Source organism: Euprymna scolopes, chromosome 34, assembly GCF_053919585.1.
Source record: "Euprymna scolopes isolate OS-2025 chromosome 34, ASM5391958v1, whole genome shotgun sequence".
Lineage (NCBI taxonomy): Eukaryota > Metazoa > Mollusca > Cephalopoda > Sepiida > Sepiolidae > Euprymna > Euprymna scolopes.
Window position 1 is genome coordinate 3,478,098 of NC_136515.1, and position 20,907 is coordinate 3,499,004.

The 20,907-nt window shown below is 35.9% G+C and overlaps 1 protein-coding gene across 1 annotated transcript in view; it reads left to right on the forward strand.

Moving 5' to 3' along the window:
• Nucleotides 1–15,120, forward strand: part of LOC145259087 (transmembrane protein 184C-like) — a 56,467-nt gene extending 41,347 nt beyond the window's left edge. Inside the window, exons 7-9 of the mRNA XM_080116729.1 lie at nucleotides 8,648–8,747; nucleotides 11,738–11,912; nucleotides 13,945–15,120. Coding sequence (XP_079972855.1) covers nucleotides 8,648–8,747; nucleotides 11,738–11,912; nucleotides 13,945–14,378 — 709 coding nt within the window. The 3' untranslated portion in view covers nucleotides 14,379–15,120. The remainder of the gene's footprint in view (nucleotides 1–8,647; nucleotides 8,748–11,737; nucleotides 11,913–13,944) is intronic.
• The last annotated feature ends 5,787 nt before the right edge of the window (nucleotides 15,121–20,907 follow it).

The window sequence follows — 20,907 nt, forward strand, 5'->3', positions numbered from 1 at the left end:
TTAACAAACAAATTCATCAACAATGTTATTTGAAAACAGATTTACATCGTTTGGACATCTTGCCTGACTACCAACTATATATACATATATATATATATATATATATATATATAAAGTAGTAGCTTTCATATGTGTGTACAACTCTCCTACAGCCTACACCACTGAACTGATCATAACCAAACCTGGCATGATAATAGTCCCCACTTGCAAGAATGGTGCTCACCATTTTTCAAAGGTCAAGATCATAACCTTTGTATTTATACTCTCCTACAGCTCACACCATTTTCTATATAAAGTAGTAGCGCACACAATTTGTCAAGGTCAAAGTTTAAGCTCATATTTGGTTTGGCTCTTACAACTTCCACTTATAGCAAGGCTGCTCACAAAGCGGGTACCCTAGTGTACAGCAAAGCATGGATATCTTTGCTAGTAGTATATATAACTAGCTATATCAAGACGACCACCACCAAAATAACTGCCTGACCAGATAAGGATCGATACTGACATACCACTTCTGACAGATTGATCCAGAACGATGGTAAATAGGAGAATTTTGTTTTCAAGCATGTGCTGAAGCTCTCTGGAGTATGCACACAATTCAAAAATAATTCTTTGCCAGTACAGTTGTGAGTGTGTTGCCGGCATGTGAAGCATACGTTAAACCAATGGTGATGCTTCCCTGCATGTAACAATATGGTCATCTTTAGATGTTACATCAACAAGTACTCGTTATAAATCCTTCCCCATAATTAATCACTTAAGTGGCTAGCCATCTCCTGTAATTTGTCCCAACGTTGTTACATGCAATAGTGTTATTTGTGGTGCAAGCCAGCAACGAAACACGACAGGAAGCTGAATGCTGTCCCAAATACAAATAAACTCATTTTCTTATAATGCATCCGTTCAAAACCATATTTGAAAACAGATTTACATCATTTGGACATGTCTCCTGACTACCAACTATATAGAATAAAAATGTTAATATTGAAAATTTATTTAAATTTAAAAAAAAAAAACTTTATAAACCTGTAAGGAAGGTATACAAAATTTTAATTATTTGACAAGGAATACAAATAAAACAAGAAAAACCTTATTCCATGGAGTTTCAAAGAGAGCAAGTCTTCTCATCAGAGGGAAGAGGTTTGCAAAATATACAATAAATTTTGCAGGATAATGCATTAGAAGAAACAAATAATATGAAGTTTATCATATTTGCATAAAAAAAGTCATTTAACAGTTTCTAGACAGTTTATAAATGATTCAAAGAGATAGGGAATGCAAGAAACTGGAAAAAAAGGATATGATAAATATCCAATGGGAAAGCAGGTCAATTCCAGAATAGGAAAAATGTGTAAAGGGTATGTTGAAAATCCAATGATAATCCATAAGGAAACTGAAATATAGATATAAATGTCCAGGGTAAAATGGAGCTTAAAAAAAAAAAGCATATCTTCTATAATATAAAGCTGGATGTCTGTGTGTGTGTGTGTGTGTGTGTGTGTGGTCACAAATAGGCTCCTATATGGTTGACTATTATAGAAAACTGATCACATATAATGATAGATGTATTGAGACACAGGAATGGGTATGTTTGATCTGGCATAATCATTCATTAAAATTGTGCGGTATGTGTATGCACCTGGTCCACAAAGTATGGAAATAAAAAATTTAAAAATTAAAAAAAAAAAAAACGTTTGCAAGAGTTTTTGATATAGGTGTACATAATAATACTTTGATAAGTATGTTTTAACTTAAATAAGGATGGTATAATAAAATTATGGGGTCTGCGTTCGCGCCTGGCCTTCGTAGAATGGAAATAGGCACAAACTTTAATAAAGACTTTTCACATCTATCTGCGTAAGTATACTTTGATAATTATGTTTCAGTTTGTAGAAATCTGGTATAATAAAATTATGGGGTTTCGTTCGCACCTGACCTCCATGGAAACATGTGACAAAGTTTAGCAAGGTTTTTTAATATAGATCCACAGAATATTGTGATAAGTGTTTCAGTGTGAACAGGTATGGTATAATAAATTATGGGGTTTATCTATTTTATTTTTACTTTCATCATATTTTGCTTTGGTTTGGATTTGATAATCTTTGGTTTTGGTTTTGATATCCCCAAATTCGAAGCTATCTCTTTACAACCCTTCCTTTTCATAACCTATCATACTTTCATAAATCAGAGTCCATTTTGTGTAGGCTGTTTTTGAACCCAGTCAACAACGGGTACTTTTGCTAGTGTATGTATATATATATATATATATATATATATATATATATATATATATAATGATCTTAAGAAAGATCAAGATGATGACAACCAAAATGATTGCTTGGCCAGATAAGGATCGATACTGATATGCCACTTTTAACAGTTTGACCCAGGACGATGGTAAATAGAATTTGGTTCTTAAGCATGCGACGAAGCTCTCTGGAGTATGCACGCAATTCTAAAGTAATTCTTTGCCAGTCAGGTTGCTATGGGTGCCAGCATGTAACCCATACATTAAACCAAAGATGATGCTTGGGAGCCAATTTTGGGTACAACACAAAAAAGACAGATACGCAGGAGGCAACCTAGTTAACAGTAAGCCAACCATTCCGTTTGACCTGGTAATGGTCACATTCGAACTCGTTCCATTAGCTCGCATGTGAACAAATATAAATGAGGATGACGAAAGACCCTACAAAACTTGGTCAAAGCGCAGTCACGCTCAAGTAAAGTACCTCCAAGTTAACCCCAAATACGCTCGTTACAGCTAAATATTTTAAGAGAGATGTTAGGATGGGTTTAAGAAGTTATTTCCCTTGGGTGGAAAAAGGAGTTATCGCCCTTGGATTTTGAAGTTGGAAGTCGGTTATGAGACTTGGAAGTGTACGCACACAGCTCCAAATAAAGAGACTTTATCGTCACATCTCTGGTGGTTTAAATTTTCATAATCTCAGTCGTAACTTGTTAAACGTTCTTGTATCATTTTTACCTGGTTATTTCACAGATAATACCCATTTTAAACCTGTAACAGAAATAACAACTAAAGATTATTTAAAGAAACTACCTCCATTATGGGATTTCTGACAATTTTTTTTTTTTTTTCACCATTTATCAAGGCCCAGAGGACACTTGAGGATAATGGTTAATGAGTGTACAGTAGTCAATGGGACAATATCGTAGTATTTGTCAGTAGTGGAAATTTGGTAAATTGGATTACTTAAGGGGACGGTTCAACAAGAATTTGTTTATGTTGGACTTGAAGACGACCATATTGCAGTCAGCTGGAAAGCAGGCAAACGGTAGAGAGTTCCACAGGCATGCAGTTTTAAGAAAGAAACTTTGTTCATGGAATCTACAATTAAGCTTGGGCACAGATAAAGAGTGGGAGAAATTATTGATAGTGGTTTCAATTAGATGAGCATTTTTTTGTGAAGGTTTGCTAAGGGGAGGCCATAGATTGGATCTCAGATAAGAACTTGCCACTAAAATAACGAAGCAGAGACAGGCTCGCAATGTCTCTTCTGTGGGAAAGAGGTTGCAGGAAAGAAAAGGGCATCCCCCACTAGATTACGAAGTCTATTTTGAAAGGCAGGATAAGCTGCTTCTAGCCCAGTACTCCATCCTTGGACATACTTGGCTTTTATATAAACAGAGAATTGCATCAGCATTGAGATATCTACTGGAGCGGTAGAATGATCCCACTATTTTTCCAGCAGCCTTGGCAACAGATTTGATGTACGTGTCCCATTTTAGATCAAGAGTAACGGTCAGACTCAGAAGCTTGTCAAAACGTGGAGCCTCCCCAAGACGAGAGCCATTCATTTCAGTTGATGCCAGAGCGTTGATGATATAAAGATAGAAGCTTGGTTTTAGATACATTAAAAGTAACCAGCCACCTCTTTCCCCATTATACCACGAGCTTAAAATCAGAGAAAAGAGAATCAGAGAGAACTTGGTCATTTACGGATTGTGAAGTGTTGCCATAGATGGTAGTGTCGGCAGCATAAATATCTACGAATGATCTTAGGATGTTATTTGGAAGATCATTGATGTAGATCAGGAAGAGAGTGCGGCTCAGGATGGACCCCTGAGGGACTCCAGCTTTAATACTGTGAGCTTCTGATTTCTGCCCATCAACTACTACTCTTATGAACCTATCAGAGAGAAATAATTTAATAATTGAAAAGACATTTCCAGCTAGAAAGTAGTTGGAGATTATGTGAAGTAGCAGTGTGGGGGGGGGGTATCAAAACAACAGTAGGCAGTTTAGGTGGAGAGAATTGTTAAAAAAATTTTTGTTTTAAAGCGGTAGCTTAAAAAAATCAATGTTGGTAAAAATAAATTAAATTAAATATGTTATCAATATAAATCAAATTTAAATAATAAATTTAAATAGAACACTAAAGACAATTTTCTCACTATAAACAATAACACACTGCTATTTAATAAATCGATTTCTCTTAATGTAATATGCAAAGGACGTCATCTCTCAATCGTCTATTTTACACGAATCATGCTATATATAGAAATGAATAAAGCATTAAAGTAATTGACCTTTTGTATATATCAATCTAATTGTGAACAATCAGACAGTAATATGAATTATATATATATATATATATATATATATATATATATAAGCAAGTGTACTTTTGAAATCACAAGCAGTAATTGCGGTTAAACCCGTAAGGCAAAGGAGGAAAAAAAGTTTGTTTTTTTTTTTTAAAAAAGTGACGTCTTAGCCAATGTCTTCATCACGCGACTGGAAATCCTGAGCGCTGAAATTAAGCATAGTCAATCCCACCGAAACGACTTGGCGGAAATGCTGATGCAAAAACCGACTCCTTCCTGTAGAAAACTGCCCAGTTGAGGGTGAAGGAATTAATGTTTTTTTTTCAATGTTTGTCGTCCGACATGTCGAGCTTCGAAATGATACCAATCTCGTCAGTATCCGTTGCGTCTGTCAAAAGTTTTTGGCAGATATACAAATATACATACATTCACACGAACCGACGATTGAGATTTATGTTATAGACTAGTGGGGGTACCTGACATTGCCTGGGTGTGAAGAGGTGTAAAAAAAGAAAAAAAAAAAAAAAAAATTGCGGAGGTCCCCAGAGTTGCTCGAGTGTGTGAAGGTTAAGGGTAAAAAAAAAAACGGCAATAGGCAGATTCGAACCTGTAACGTGAAGGAGGAAAAGAAAGTGAACAAAACGTGAAAGTTTAGCTGATGTTTTCATCGCGCGAGCGAAAGTGGAGAGTGTTGAAATTAAATCTAGTCAATCGAAAGAAGACGATGACTTTGCAAAAATTCCAATGCAAAAAACGACCCCTCCTTGTACAAAACTGCCGAGTTGAAGGTGAAGGAATGAATGTTTTTGGACAGTTTTTTTTTTATATTTGTCGTCCGAAGGTTTAAAACGATACTGAAATGGTCAGGATATGTCGCCTGTGTCGAAAGTTTTTACCACACACACACATTTTGCCCTTTATATATATTAGACTAGCCTGGGTGCTCGGCGTTGCCCAGGTATTTGGAAGTATGTTTAGTAAAAAAAAAAAGAAACGGCTGTAGTAGGCAGGCAGGCAGGCTCGAACCTGTGACGTGAAGGCGGAAAAGAAAGTGGAGGCGTGTGTAAGGGTGTTGGTTGAGAAAAAAAGAAAAATTAAGAGCGCAAAAAAAACGAAAATAGGAGTAGTAGTAAGCAGGCTGAAACCCATAACGGACCAGAGGAAAAGGAGGTGAAAAAAAACAAACGCTCTTATCAATGCGCCTATCGCAGTTGTGATGCCATGGGCGGTCAAAATAACGGCTTTTCTGCGATGTCATTTATGTGAGGTTTGAATGACTTGCAAAAAATGTCAGCGAAAAAAAAGCAACCTTCCTTGTAGAAAACTGCCCAGGTGGAGGTGAACGAATTAATGTCGTCGGCCAATTTTTCGATCTTTGTCGTCCGAAGGGTCGAGTTTCAAAAGGATACTCACCTTGTGAAAATCCGTCGCCTCTGTCGAAAGTTTTAGGCTGACATACAAACATACATGCATACAAACATATATGCAGATTTTTGCCCTTTATATTATAGACTGGCAAGGTTACCTGGCGTTGCCCAGGTGTTTTGAAGGTGTTTGTGGGGGGGGGGGGTAGATCAAAACAACCCTGTTTAAAAAAACATTGGCCGGGTGTTTGGAGGCGTAAAAGAAAAAAAAGTTTTGGTAGGAAGGTAGGCTTGAACCCAAAGCGTTGACGCGAAGGTGGAAACGAAAAGGAAAAAAAAACCCAGACACCTAACCATCTTGGATACAAGGGGAGAGGAAGTGAAAGCTGTCTTAATTTAACGTTTATAAAGTGAAATTGACAGGTGTGAGAAAGTTAAGGTCAACAAAGAGTGGCGCTGCAAGCCAGTTTCTGTTTCCCCCGCCCCATCATTCGCTTTTTTTTATACTGAAAAGCGTAGCGAAGATGCGGCTATTGAAAAAAATAGCGTGTAAAAGTCGGGCAAATTTAAGATAGACACAACCTCCGTTCTTAAGTCGTAGATATTATGATTTAGACAGCACATAAAAAGTTTTAAGAAGGAGTTAGCCGACCGAGAAGCCCGGCGAAAAAAGCCTTTGGCAGACATACAGAAAAAGTGCACACACACATTTTTGCTTTTTTATATATAGACTAGCAGAGGGTGCCCGGCGTTGCCCGGGTGTTTGGAGGTGTGGGTGTTAAAAAAAAAAAAACATTGGCCGGGTGTTTGGAGGTATAAAAAAGAAAAAAAACGTTTTTGTAGGAAAGTAGGATTAAAACCTCGAAGCCTTGCCGTGAAGGTGGAAACGAAATGGAAAAAAAGGTCATGCACCTAACCATCTCGGCCACGAAGGGAGAAGAATTAATAAGCGTAGTAAGTTAAGGTTTATAAAGCGAAATATACAGGTGCGAGGAAGTGGCGTGATGTTTGACCTAGTTTTGCACTGCAAGCCAGTTACTGTTTCCCCTGCCCCATCATTCGTTTTCGAAGATGCGGTGAGCTGGTAAAAGTTGGGTAAATTAAATACACACGCGACTCCCATTCTTAAGTCGTAGATATTATGATTTAGACGTGATATAAAAAGTTTTAAGAAGGAGTGAGCCGATGAAAAGCAGACATAAAAATGCACACACATACATATACACACATTTTCACTTTTATTTTTATACTAGCGAGCGGTACCCGGCATTGCCCGGGTGTTTGGAGGTGTGTGTGGAAACTCCGGGGTTGGGGGGGGGATGTTTTGGTAGGTAAGGATCGAACCCGAATCCGAACCCTTGAGGCAAAGTTGTAAATTAAAGTGTGAAAAAAAACAATGTGCGACGTTAACGATTGGCCCACCGCTAGATGCTAACGGAAACACGTTTGAATTTATTTAATTACTTGGATTTGGCAGGTGCCCGTTTTAAGGAGTTAACGAGGTCAAGTTTGACTGCGGGATAGTATTATTTACTGCGGGAACGCTTCCCAAGATGTTATAGGAAAAAGACTAACCCACATGCGGCGAGCGACAAATGTTGAATATTTATCATCCCGAAATCGAGCAAATTAAATAGACAGGCAAGCTATTTTGTTAACTCTGAGATATTACAATTTGTATGTGATATAAAAAGTTTTAAAAAGTTGTGAACCGAACAACCGCTTCTCTGAAAAAAGCCTTTTGTAGACACACAGAAAAAGCGAACACACATACATACATTTTCGCTTTTATATTTATAGATATATATATATATAATATATATATATATATAAAATACCTTTCACCTGATTATCCATTCGCATGAAATCACCTTTTTCTTCACCATATTCCCTCTACTTCACTTTTTGTTATCAAGTAAGATCTTTGACTTACTTGCAGTTTCATCAAATACTTTTGTATGCAAAATCCGATCCCGCATTTTGCTAATTTCCTACCCTCTGATGAGAAGGAAAGTATTTCTTCGAAACTCTGCGAATTAAGGACTATCCACTTATTAAGTGTTTCCTTTTCAGATTAAATATGTTTTAAATTCCTTTTCAAAGTGTTTTTTAACATGTTTTATTAACTATTTGCTCTCTTATATATATATATATATATATATATATATATATATATATGATAGAAATAATGTTTTTGCATCCATGGAAATCTGCAAAAAAAACATAGAACTCGCATCCCTATCAAATGATTCAGCAGAGGAGACTCAATTCTGATATTACAGCATCATCAAATATTCCAATATTAAAGAATCCTGATTGAGATTCTGCTGATGCCAACGTAGACCTCTTTCTGGTGCAGATATAAAATTTGCATCCATATCAAATGTCTCAAGACATGAGGCAACATAATCGATCTCGGAAAATGTTGTTTAAACATGTCAATCCCATTTTCAAGGTGTTATTAGATTGCCTTGAAAATAATATGGATGCCCATACGAGCAACAATAGACATTTTTATTAGTTGTACGGATGATAAAAACAATTTGCAAGTTTTAAAAATAGACAGAATCCAGTATCCAGGCTACAACTAAAGTATTTATTTCACTCTCGATCAGAAAAAAAAAATCTTTCTGGACCAGAAAAAAATGTTTATTAAATATTTCTTCCATTTTTTTTCCCCCTTTTTTTTTTTTTTTTTTTTTTTTTTTTTAAAGGCAAGCTGTGCTGATTGCAGGTTTGGTGAAAACGGGTGTCATTTCAGAAAAAAATACTTGGGGATTTTATACAGTCAAAATGGTGGCTAGTGGACTTCAGGTAAGAAGTTTTCATGATTTCTTTCATTTTTTCTTTCAAAGAGAGTGTTGGGCGCCATTTTGAATTTTCCAATACATCGGTAAACACTGTATGCTTTTCGAGCTGAATAAACATGTTACATTGAATAAAAACACGAAAAATGTATCCAGTTTGGTAGAAAAGTAACTTCTATTTCCTTTGATAACATTTATTTGTTATATATTTGTTTTTTGACAACTTTTTCGAATCTATGTGTGCAGTAATACAAACCCGCGGAGTTATTATCTTTAAGAGTATATCTGAGATAATTGACCACATCCTGTCTGTTTATCTTCGGCTAACATTCACATTTGCGGTGACTTCAATGTCCACAATGTGGAATGGCTGACCCACTCAAATAAGACAGATGATGAAGGGAGGTTCTGTCATGATTTTGCCATTGCCTATGACCTCACTCAGATTATTCACGAACCCACCCGTGTGCCCGATACTACCGGTCAGTATGCAAGCCTTCTAGACTTTTTTCTTACAACTCCCCTGAGCTATGTTCATGTCCCATTCTATCTCCTCTGGGATCTTCCGACCACTCCGTTGTATCAGTTAAGATAAAAATGAAATGTAATAAGTTTTCAGACGTACCTCTTCACTGTACTGTATATCGATACTCTTCGGCTGACTGGGATAGCTTCCGTACATTCATATCTGATCTACCTCTGCATTCCATGTTTAAAAAGGATGTGTGCTCTATAGTGTCAGACCTGACCGAATGGTTAATTGTAGGCATTGACCGATTCATACCATCCAAAAAATTTCAACAAAAACCTAACAGCCAGCCATGGTAATCCCCTGAATGTGCTGCTGCCATCACGCACAGAAATCACTTTTTCAAGAGCTACCAATGTAATAGATGTATGGAGACTAAAGCTGCTTTCAGGACTGCCAGCAACCACTGTAAAAGAGTAATAAAAAATGCAAGAGAGCTATATGCTCAGTCCGTTAAATCCAAAGTAGCTGAACAACGGCTTGGTTCTCACCAGTTTTGGCAAATAACAAACAGGATCCTGAACAGAAGCATGCATTCTATCCCAACCATCATCTCGTCAGCATCATACAAGGTCAAACTATTTGCCAAGAACTTTGCATCTAATCCTACCCTATGCGACGAAGGCCATCAACTCCCCGTATTTCCTCCTATAATAGACAACACACTATGTGACATACAAATATCTGTGCGTGAGGTTGCCAAGCTAATCAAGGACCTTGATTCCAGTAAAGCAACTGACCTTGATAGCATTTCAATTATAGTGTTGAAAAAGCTTCAACCAGAACTTGCCCCCATATTTACAAAACTGTTTAAGTGTTGCCTTAAGAAGTGCTTTCCAACACCCTGAAAAACCTTATCAGTATGCCCTGTATTTAAGAATTCAGGTGACAAGTCATCTCCCTCTCAGTACAGACCAATAAGTCTCCTGTGTGTCATGAGTAAGTTGTTGGAATCCATATTAAATAGAGTAGTCAACCACCTCAGCAGAAGTGACACGCAATATAGTTTCCGTTCTTCTAGATCTACAGCAGATTATATCTCATAGGATTAGTGAATCTATCGACAAAGCTTCCTTTCTAGGGTAATTGCTCTTGACATATCAAAGGCCTTCGATAAGGTATGGCATAAAGGCCTACTTCACAAGATTTCCAGCTACGGTATAACTGAAAATGTTTTCTGAATCATTAAATCATTTTATCCGATAGGCTCATAAGAGTAGTGGTTGATGGGCAGAAATCAGAGGCCCACAGTATTAATGCTGGAGTCCCTCAGGGGTCCATCCTGGGCCCAACTCTCTTCCTGATCTACATCAATGATCTCCCAAAACACATACTTAAATCATTCGTTGACATCTATGCTGATGACACGACCATCTATGGCAACACATCAAAGGCAGTAAATGACAAAGTTCTCTCTGATTCTTTCTCCTCTGATCTTGAACGTGTGGTACAGTGGGGAAGAGGTGACTGGTTACTTTTAATGCATCTAAAAGCAAGCTTCTATCTTTACATCATCAACGCTCTGATCCCCGTCTGGCATCAATTGAAATGGACGGTTCTCGTCTTGGGGAGGCTCCATGTTTTGATAAGCTTCTGGGTTTGACCTTTACTCCTGATCTGAAATGGAACACGTACATCAAGTCTGTTGCCAAGGCCACTCGGGAAATGGTGGGATCCTTCTACCACTCCAGAAGATATCTCCCTACTGATGCAATTCTCTATCTATATAAAAGCCAAGTACGTCCAAGGATGGAGTACTGCTGCCACATCTGGGCAAGAGCTGCTAAAAACAGCCTATCCTGCCTTGACAGAGTACAAAATAGACTTTGTGGTTTAGTGGGGGATGCCCTTTTCTCTTCCCTTCAACCTCTTTTTTGTTTGTCTCTGCTTTATCTATTGTCAGTAGATTTCCCCACTCTTTATCTGTGCCTAAATGAAAACGTAGATTCCATGAACAAAGTTTCTTTCTTAGAACTGCACACGTGTGGAACTCTCCTCCGCTTGCCTGTTTCCCACCTGACTACAACTTGGATGTCTTCAAGTCCAACATAAACAAATTCCTGATGAACCACCCCCTTAAGTAAGACACTTTATCAAATCTCCAATACTAACGATTACTGCAACACTATCTCATTGATTACTGTACACACAGTAACTCTTATCCCCGAGTGGCTTTCGGGCCTTGATAAGTGGTGACCACCATGTAAAAAAAAAAAAAAAAAAAAAAATACATATATATTCTATTAAAAAAATTTTCTTCAAAATCACTGGATTCGGCATTAAATAACCTGAAGAGGGTTTATATGCTGTAAAACAAAAACAACCAACTAGTCCATGTTTTCATTTGTATCAACATTTAAGATTTGTACATTCTTTAGTCTTGATTTTAAATCCCATGTTTAAACATTGTGATGATATTTTTTTATTTATTTTTTTTTTTAATTTTTTTTTTTTTTTTTTTTTTTCAGGATTTTTGTATTTGCATTGAAATGTTTTTGGCTGCCGTCGCCCATTATTTCTCCTTCTCACACAAGCCGTTCATCGACCTGATGATCGACAATTCGAACTGCTGTGCCTCGTTCATGTCCATGTGGGATATTTCTGATGTCCGAGATGATGTTTTGGAACATGTCCGAGTTGTTGGTAAGTTTTCTAGTCTTCATTCATTCATGATTCAACACTTCTTTGAGGTATCTTAATTTTTTGCCCAAATATATAAGTAAGCAGTTTTGAAGAATAGCAGAAGTATTGTATCCATTTTGTGCTTCCATACCTCAATTGACAGACTTGCCGCCATGTTTGAAACTTAGGGTCTGGTTTTATGCACAATTACCGATTTTTTTTAATTTTTTTTTTTTTTATTTTTTTTTAACACCTTACAGCTTTCATGTAAATTTCATTTTCAATTTCAATTATTCGTTATATAATTGTGTTTTCACCAATTTTGAATTCAGCGGAGTATTTAATTTTCTTTTCCGGACTGATTCTCGAGATTTTGCTCACGTTAACTTGGGGGGGGGGGGTAAATGTGTACATTAGGTCCACCTCCACACTTTTCTTTAGAATGACGACTTTTGTAAGTTTTCAACTATGCTGATTAAGAAAATCTCATTCAAACTTTGCGGAGACAAGTACTTATACAGATGTAAAGACCCGTATTATGCACTGACATTCACTGGCTGCCATGTTTTTATGCATGCGTGATAAACAAATCTACTTCTCTCTTACCAATACTGCCACCACCACCACCCCCTTTTTTTTTTTAGCATTTGCGGGTGGTTATGCTGACAATGATTATCACGGTTAAATTTGGGGGAATTATCAATAAGGGGATTGTCTGATCTGAACGCCGTTCTTAAGGTGGGGAGGTTGGTGGTGTCTATTCCGAAAGCCATTCTTAACATGGAGAGTTTGGGATGTTTGTTCCAAACGCCATTCTTAACATGACAATACAAAAGTCGTAATTGTTTTGTTTTGCACCTTAAAAAAAGATGACATAAAACTGAAATTTACTTTAATACTATTGGTGGAAGAGTTGAAAAGAAGAGGAAGACTTGAACAACAAAGAGAAACAGCTAGGACTTCTACCACTGATTTCGATCATTCGAAACAGTTCATATAGAGTGAGAATCCCTAACTTCTAAAACTTCTGTTTTTACTTTCCATTGTTATTCTAATGGACCATTTTTCGTAATTTTATTAATACATTCCGATTTTCCCTTTAATTGCTTTTTTTAAATTCAAACAGTACCTGCATGTTATCATCCCAAACCAGCACTAATAGCCAGTGAAAGCCAGATTATTTCATTTCGAATACGGCCGCCAGTGTCCATAATTGTTCAGGGACGGCAGTGGCCACCAACAACAACAACAACTGTAGTTTACTTTTTTGCAAGGAGGTGGGGCAGGCTTCCACCTGGCAATGCTAGTATCTTATAAAATGAACACAGAAATTAAAAAAAATTTTTTTTACTCATTTTCACTCCAAATGAAGCATATTGACATTTGGATCATAAGGGGCTTCTATTTGGGATCATGTCTAGCAGGAGACTGAAGGGAGTTGAGCAGTGAGATATTTGTTGACATTACATTTAAACTTCTGCAAGTTAGTACAGTCAGGGAAGCAGGAAACAGGAAGGGAATTCCAAAGTCTAGCAGTCTGAGGGAAGAAATTATTAGAGTAGAAGGTTTTCCAGCATCTAGGGATCTCAACACTGAAGGGGTGGGATTTTGCTACTTGCCAGTTAATCAGAGCACATTCCATTAAAGTACTTTTTTCTTTTAACTCGCGTTAACATATGCCAAACAAGGCATATCGCCACTTGGGCGTAAGGGGCTACTATTTGGAACCATACCTAGGAAAGATTAACAAGATGTCGGTTTACATTAGATTTAAACTTCTGCATATCAGTACCATCAGGCAAGCAGGTAGCAGGAAAGGAATTCCAAAGTCTAGCTGTTTGAGGGAAGAAACTATTAGAATAGAAAGCTTTCTGGCATTTAGGGACTTCAACAGTGAAAGGGGAGAGGGGGGATTTTGTTGCTAAGCGGGTTTGTCAGGGATATGTACGTCAAGGGGCCACAGAGATGCGATAATGACAACGATTCTCTCTCGACATCTATTTAATCTTTCAAGCATCTTAATGTATCACATACTACTTTTTCTCCGTTTCAGGTCACGGAGTTGGACGAACTCTGCGAGGCTTTAGTTCAGTCAAGCAAAGCGAACGGACACCATTGCTGCGAGAAAATTCTGCCGACGGATCCGCGAATTCAAAAGATAGAAATGCCGCTTCCCCTCATACAAGGGGCGACCAAAACGCGCCCGTCTATCCGCAGTACACCTTCACCGACACGGACACATGTAGCATTACGGACATGGAATCTTCCGGAGCAAACGGACCCGTTCCGGAGCGACATAAATCTTACGACTGGAGCTTAAATAATTTCTATGAGGCGAGCATTGATTCTGATGCTACAAATTATGACAATTACCACAGAACTATGCAACAGACGGATCCGAGTAATGGTCCTGGTAAAGGACAGGAAAAGGAAGATCCGGGGAATCTTCCGGCTCTTCAAAGTAATGTTGAATCCAAAAAAGTGTGATCGTTTTTTTTTTTTCTTTTTGTTTTTTCTTTCAAATCCTCAACTTTTAATACATATAGCATTGAATCATGCTTCGTTAATGGGTTTCTGCAGTGGAAAAGACTAATATTACGAGCACCATTATTGCTATAACAAACATTTTTGTGATTAATCTGGTGTCGGAATGCTCTCCATTAAAATTTTGTTTCCTGTCCAGAATTCCTGCATATTAAAAGACAGCAAAAATGAAAAATCTGTATATTGTACATACGTATTCCAAAAATCACATAAATTGATCAAGTGTTTTTATTTTTAAACAAGAAACTCAAATTTTATGTGCACCTGAAAAGTGAAAGTCTTGCCCGCTATTTTGAAAAATATCTCGAGAAACAATGGGAGATAACTCAATGATACTTCGTTCATACTAAATTTAAGTTGTAATGCCTACGAATTCCCATTAATCGCTTAAAAATGATTTTCTGTATAAAAATAAAACTATTTGATAAATTTACAAGATTTTTGGAATATGATATTTTCGTTTCGTCACGGGTACATGTATCATGCGGATTTTTCTTTATTTTTATTTATTTTTTTTTTTTTTAGTATAAGGGAAATTCTGAACAAGAACCAAATATTTCCATCATTAAAAGTTTTTCATTAAGATATTCCATCATTCATTTAGGTATTTTTTTAATACTAGTTAATATTTGATGTTTATAAGAAACAAAAAAAAAAGTTGAAATATACGACATGTTCCAGCCACTATTTCTAAAAATTTTATTATTTTATTTATTTTCTTTTTCATGATACTAGTAAACTAGCACCGATATTTCAGATTCTAAAAACTTATGTTGGCATTCATACAATATGGGATACACGTGAAAATCGCATTTCCAAATAAATTTGTAAGGAAAACTTTAAGTATCATATAAAATTGGTATCTACACCAGAAATTATGGAAAATTATCAAGTAGAATTTTAATTAAAAATAAAAATCAGTTTTATCCTATTTTGCCACTGAGAAGAGCTTAAATTTCCATAAAGCAAGGGGAGATAAGTCAGTCTGTCATTTAATCAATAATGAATGACAGCAAAATATGAAAACTGATTTTCATATTTAATTAAAATCCTACTGATAATTTTTCCTAATTATCTTTTATTTATGTTTATTTTTGGGTGACGCATAAAGTGTATCAAATAATTTTTAATCAGAATGCAAATTTTCACCTGTTCCCATACTGTATTAGCACCTTGTTATTTAAGTTCAGTCTACCTTTCTAGGCTCTACCTTTTTTTTTTCTGAAGGGATTGGTTTATTACTAATCAGCTGAAACGCCCCCCCCTACTGATGAAATGCCAGTAGGGCTGCTCATGCATTTTTGTAGGCCAGAGTGCGCTTCTTTTGGTGTGCTGGCTTTTCAAAAACTCACCTCATCTTGTGCCTAACCTCCTGGAGTGGAAATAAATTTTAAAAAAATCTTTGGTCCAACTTTACTATAGTTTGTTGTCCAACTCAATTGTGTATTTTTCGAACAAGGGCATTTCAGGGTAAAACATTATTACGTACTTAAATGTCCTGTCAAAATCAGTATGAATTAAAAAAAATTTATGAAACATCGTCCAGTAGAAGATATGATACAGCTAATTTTCGGGAAAAAAGGCAATAACCCTTATCCTTGAGTGGCTTCCGGGCCTTGATAGGTGGTGACCACCGTGTAAAAAAAAAAAAAAAAAAAAAAAAAAAGGCGTGTAGTATTATCGAGAATAAGCAAGATGGCCGACCTGAAAGCAGTTATCTCCGCCTGATTTCAAGCATCTAAATGGTTAATTTATAGTGAAATTGCAAGTTCGAAAAAATTCTGTTTTTACTTATAATTATTTTTTTCTACTGGACCATTTTTCGTAATTTTTTGATCTTATACTAATTTCGGCGTGACACGTAAGTACGTAATAATATTTTTCTCTGAAATGCATTTTTTTGAAGACACACTATCGTAAAGTTGCATCAAATCTCTTTTTTTATTATCAACCACTTGTTTTATAAATCTAATAGGGTTGATAAGAAGCTTTACGTGTTGCGCATCCTGAGCTACTGAATTCCTCATGAATGACATTTGCTGACTAGGCTTTACAAGCCAACGATTCATCCCCACTTGGAATACAGATTCCTAGTGTTCACTGGAGTTGGCAGGGTGTTCTCTCATTTTCTTGAACATCTACAGCATTGTGCGATCAGATATATGCCACATATTCCATGTTGCATTGTCTGTTCCCTCTGGAGTAGATGACCTGCTCGGATTAAATCTGTTGTCTCTTCGCCAAAATGTAACAGTTGCTGCTTTTGCTTGAATATTATTTGATGCTTTTTGCGCTACCGCAATGCTTAAATACCGCTCTGTGCTGCGGCTGAACAGACCAAACTTGCGACAATATACCTTCACATTAGAACTTCTGAATAATCACACCAGTGTTTGCTCAGAGATGTACCGGCACTCTCCTTTCGCATTGTGTTCTGCAGTCCTGAACATGCTGCCTCAGAATTGTGTGAATGAACATGTATCCCTGTCACATTTTCAGAGTTCTCTATTGTCTAACTATCATGATATTCCTAAGTTTTATGCATTCTCTAATTAGCTAGGTCGTAGCCTCTGTTTATTGCTAATGGTTGTTATAACCATGGCTTAATAAAAGAAGGAAAAAAATGACTAAACAGTAATTTTTAAGATTATATAAAAAAAAAATATATATATATTTTTATTTATTAATGAATCACTACTTATCAAGGCCACAAACCACTTGAGGATAAAAGTTAATTGAGGTCAATAGATTGTCACTTTAGTGACAAAGAATATTGTGAGAAGATTGAAAATGTCTAATGAAGAAAATCATTGGACGATTTATGACAATTATTTGCTGACATTAGCTTTTTATTTGGAGCAAAGTGTAGTATCTGTTTTGATATTACACTTTATCTTTATAAATCCTTTTAGACTGGGGCAATTTTTATTTTTGGTCCAATCCAGAGCAGCCCTTTTTGGGAGGTAGCTGGATTTATCCATATTAAAAACTGTCCTTGTGTCTAATAGGGTCAAGATTATTTTCACTGAAGGCTGGTTGAAAAATTAAGATGAATGATCATTTTTTTATGGTTAACTTACATAGAAAAATTAAGCCCTGCTAAAAATTTTAACAATTAAGTTAAATTAATTTTTTTGTGGAATCTAAAATTTTTAACAACTTTTTTATACCTTCTTTAAATGTGATGCTTGATTGAGAATAATCAAAAAAATTTTTTTTTTTTTTTTTTTCTTTTTTTTTTTAATTTGACGATCAAAAAATTTAAGGCAGCGTTAATCTGTTGTATAGATTTTAGTGTTGGGACAATTAATTGAAATCAGGAATCAGGAAAAAAACGGAATTGTTTGGGTTATTGGAATCAAAAAAACTTGTTCCTATTTTCTGATGTCAAGTCATAACTTAATGCAAAAAGTTATTGAGAATTTTCGGAACGAACAGACGAGTGGACCAGGGTAAATTCTAAGGTCCAAATCCGACTAAGTCGGTAGACCAAAGAGAGTAAATGCACAGGCGAGATACAGGTGTGAGAGAAAAAAGTAAAGGAACTGATTTGCCTTGTCACCGCTTCCAGTAGCAGCCACAGCGGAAGTTAGGAAGTAATGTTAGCTGACTATAACCAACTTTTTTTATTAAATTCGTATTTCAGCATTACATGTAAGGATCTTTTTTTGTTTTTTTACAAAGGATTTATAACTTATCAAGGCCCAGAGGTCACTCGAGGATGAAGGTTAATGAGTGTATAGTAGTGAATGTGAACATATCGTAGTAATCGTTAGTTGTGGAAATTTGGTAAATTGGATTACTTAAGGGGAACGGCTCATTAAGAACTTGTTTACATTGGACTTGAAGACAACCATATCATAGTCAGTTGGAAAGCAGGCAAACAGAAGACAGTTTCACAGGTGTGCAGTTCTAAGAAAGAAGCTTTGTTCATGGAATCTACGTTTAGGTTTAGGCACAGATAAAGAGTGGAGGAAATTATTGATAGTGGTTTCAGGTAGACGAGTATTTTTCATGAAAGTCAGGCTAGAGGGGATCATAGATTGGAGCTCAGTCGAGCACTTGCCATAAAAATAATGATACAGAGACAGGCTTGCAACGTCTCTTCTGTGGGAAAGAGGTTGCAGGAAAGAAAAAAGGCATCCCCCACTATGATGTCTATTTTGAACTCTGTCAATGCAGGATAAGTGCTTCTAGCAGCTCATGCCCAGATGTGGTAACAGTACTCCATCTTTGGACGTAATTGGCTTTCACACAGGTAGAGAATTGCATTAGCAGTGAGATATCTACTAAAGTGCTTTTTACTTGGAATGCGATTTTCAATCATGACCAATAATATAGAAACACCAAAATAAATTATATAGCAATTAATAAATATTGGAAAATATTGTTTTTTTTTTAAAGTTTAATCTGTTCTCAAATGCAACAAAAAAAAAATTAAATTTTTTATTTACAAAAAAAAAAAATACAAAAAAAATTAAATTTTTTAATTACAAAAAAAAAAAAAATTAAATTTAAAAAAAAAAATGCCAAGATAAAAGATGCATTTTTTGCTAAACATTTTTCGGATTCATTTAATCACCATCCAGAACTGATGCTAGCTTATCTATAATCTGTAACACTGCTGGAGCGAGACCGCCGAGATATAATAACATAATGTTAATAATATATCTCGGCGGCCTCGGCTGGAGGGCCCTCAAACAAAGATAAAATAAATGGCTTCAGTAGCGCTCTGGAGGCTTTTTAGTTTTAGAATACTTGAATGGATAAAAAATTGAGTTTCTTTAAACGGTAAAAACATACGAAGCAACTTGTGAATAATGTTACTACACATGTTTGTTAATACGGCATAATCCCATTAACTTGTTAGATCACTGAAGTTAAGCAACATTAAACCTGGTCAGTACCAGATGAGTGACTATTTGAGAATACAAAGCGCTATATGTAAGAGAACGTCAACACCTCCCAGCAAGAACTACAAAATCCCATTGCTTAAACTCTGTGATCTAATGAGAACTTTTGTCGTCATCTCCCCTGACTGGGATATACAAACGATGGGGGACCAATTATGAACTTGATATTCCCATGAAACTTCCTTCTAGGGTGAAATGTCAGTGGTATACCTACCCTTGTTAATCTGGACCAAACTTAATTTCTGTCAGTCATTGACTCTGATGTTAAATTTTGAAACTTGTATTCTTTATTAAAATATTAATCTTATTTAAAGGTAAAATCTATTGAAATGTAAGTAAAAGTGGTCAGCTATAGTCAAGAGCAATCCAAAGGCTCCTATTTTATTAGCTAATCGAAAGAATCTTAAAAATAACTTTTCTCTTTTGGTGATAAAAAAGAATTTTTACAGGGGAATATTTTGCATTACACTGACCAAGGGAGATAATAAAATTTCAGCAAATCCTTTCTTCTATAAAGAACACTTATAATCTGGAGATATAGTTTATTGGTAGAGCATTCGACTACAGCTTGAATGGTCCCGTGTTCAAGCCCGAGAGTAGCTTACCATTTTATTTTAATATTTTTCTTAATAATGAGTTCAATTTACGATAAAAGAAAAGGAATATCATTTAAAATAATCACAAATCATTTCTTCATTTGCATATTTTAAAACCAAACCTTAACCAGAAGTGACGTTTCCAGGGCATTCATCGCCAAACCCGAATATCAAATGACATGATATTGTAAACAAACAAACAAAATTTGTTGAACAACATTATCATTTTTTTTTAATTTATTTATTTATTTTTTTAACAAATTAGTTGGTCAGGCAAATTATTTCTTTGTAATACATAATATTCAATAGAAGATTAATTCTCTAATAATACATACGCAATCTGCATAAATTAAAATATCATGTTTTAGCATATTGTATGACCGGGCAATGCTAGGCTGCAAGCTACTATGTATTATAATGCAGTCACCACTTATCAAGGCCCGGAGACCACTCAGGGATAAGGTTTAATGAGTGTAAAGTAGTCGATGGGAAAATGTTGTAGTAATCGTTAGTAGTGAAAATTTGGTAAATTGGATTACTTAAAGGGAACGGCTCATCAAGAATTTGTTCACATTAGACTTGAAGACAACCATATCATAGTCAGTTGGAAAGCAGGAAAACGCAAGAGAGTTCCACAGGTGTGCAGTTCTAAGAAAGAAACTTTGTTCATGGAATCTACGTTTAGGTTAAAGATAAAGAGTGGAGGAAATTATTGATAGTGGTTTGGAATAAATATGGCCGTTATAATTCAAATGTGGATGACTGTATTTTTGTTATGTAGTTTATTGACTGATTATATGCATTAATTATTATGATTTGAGAGAGTTAATTTGTGTCTAAAATTAAATTATGTCTTATAATAGGAGTTTACTTATCAATAACGTTGAAATACAGAAACCTCCATATTGTTGTTGCTTGAATTTACAATAAGCACTGATTCAAGAAATCTTCATCGCGATTCAT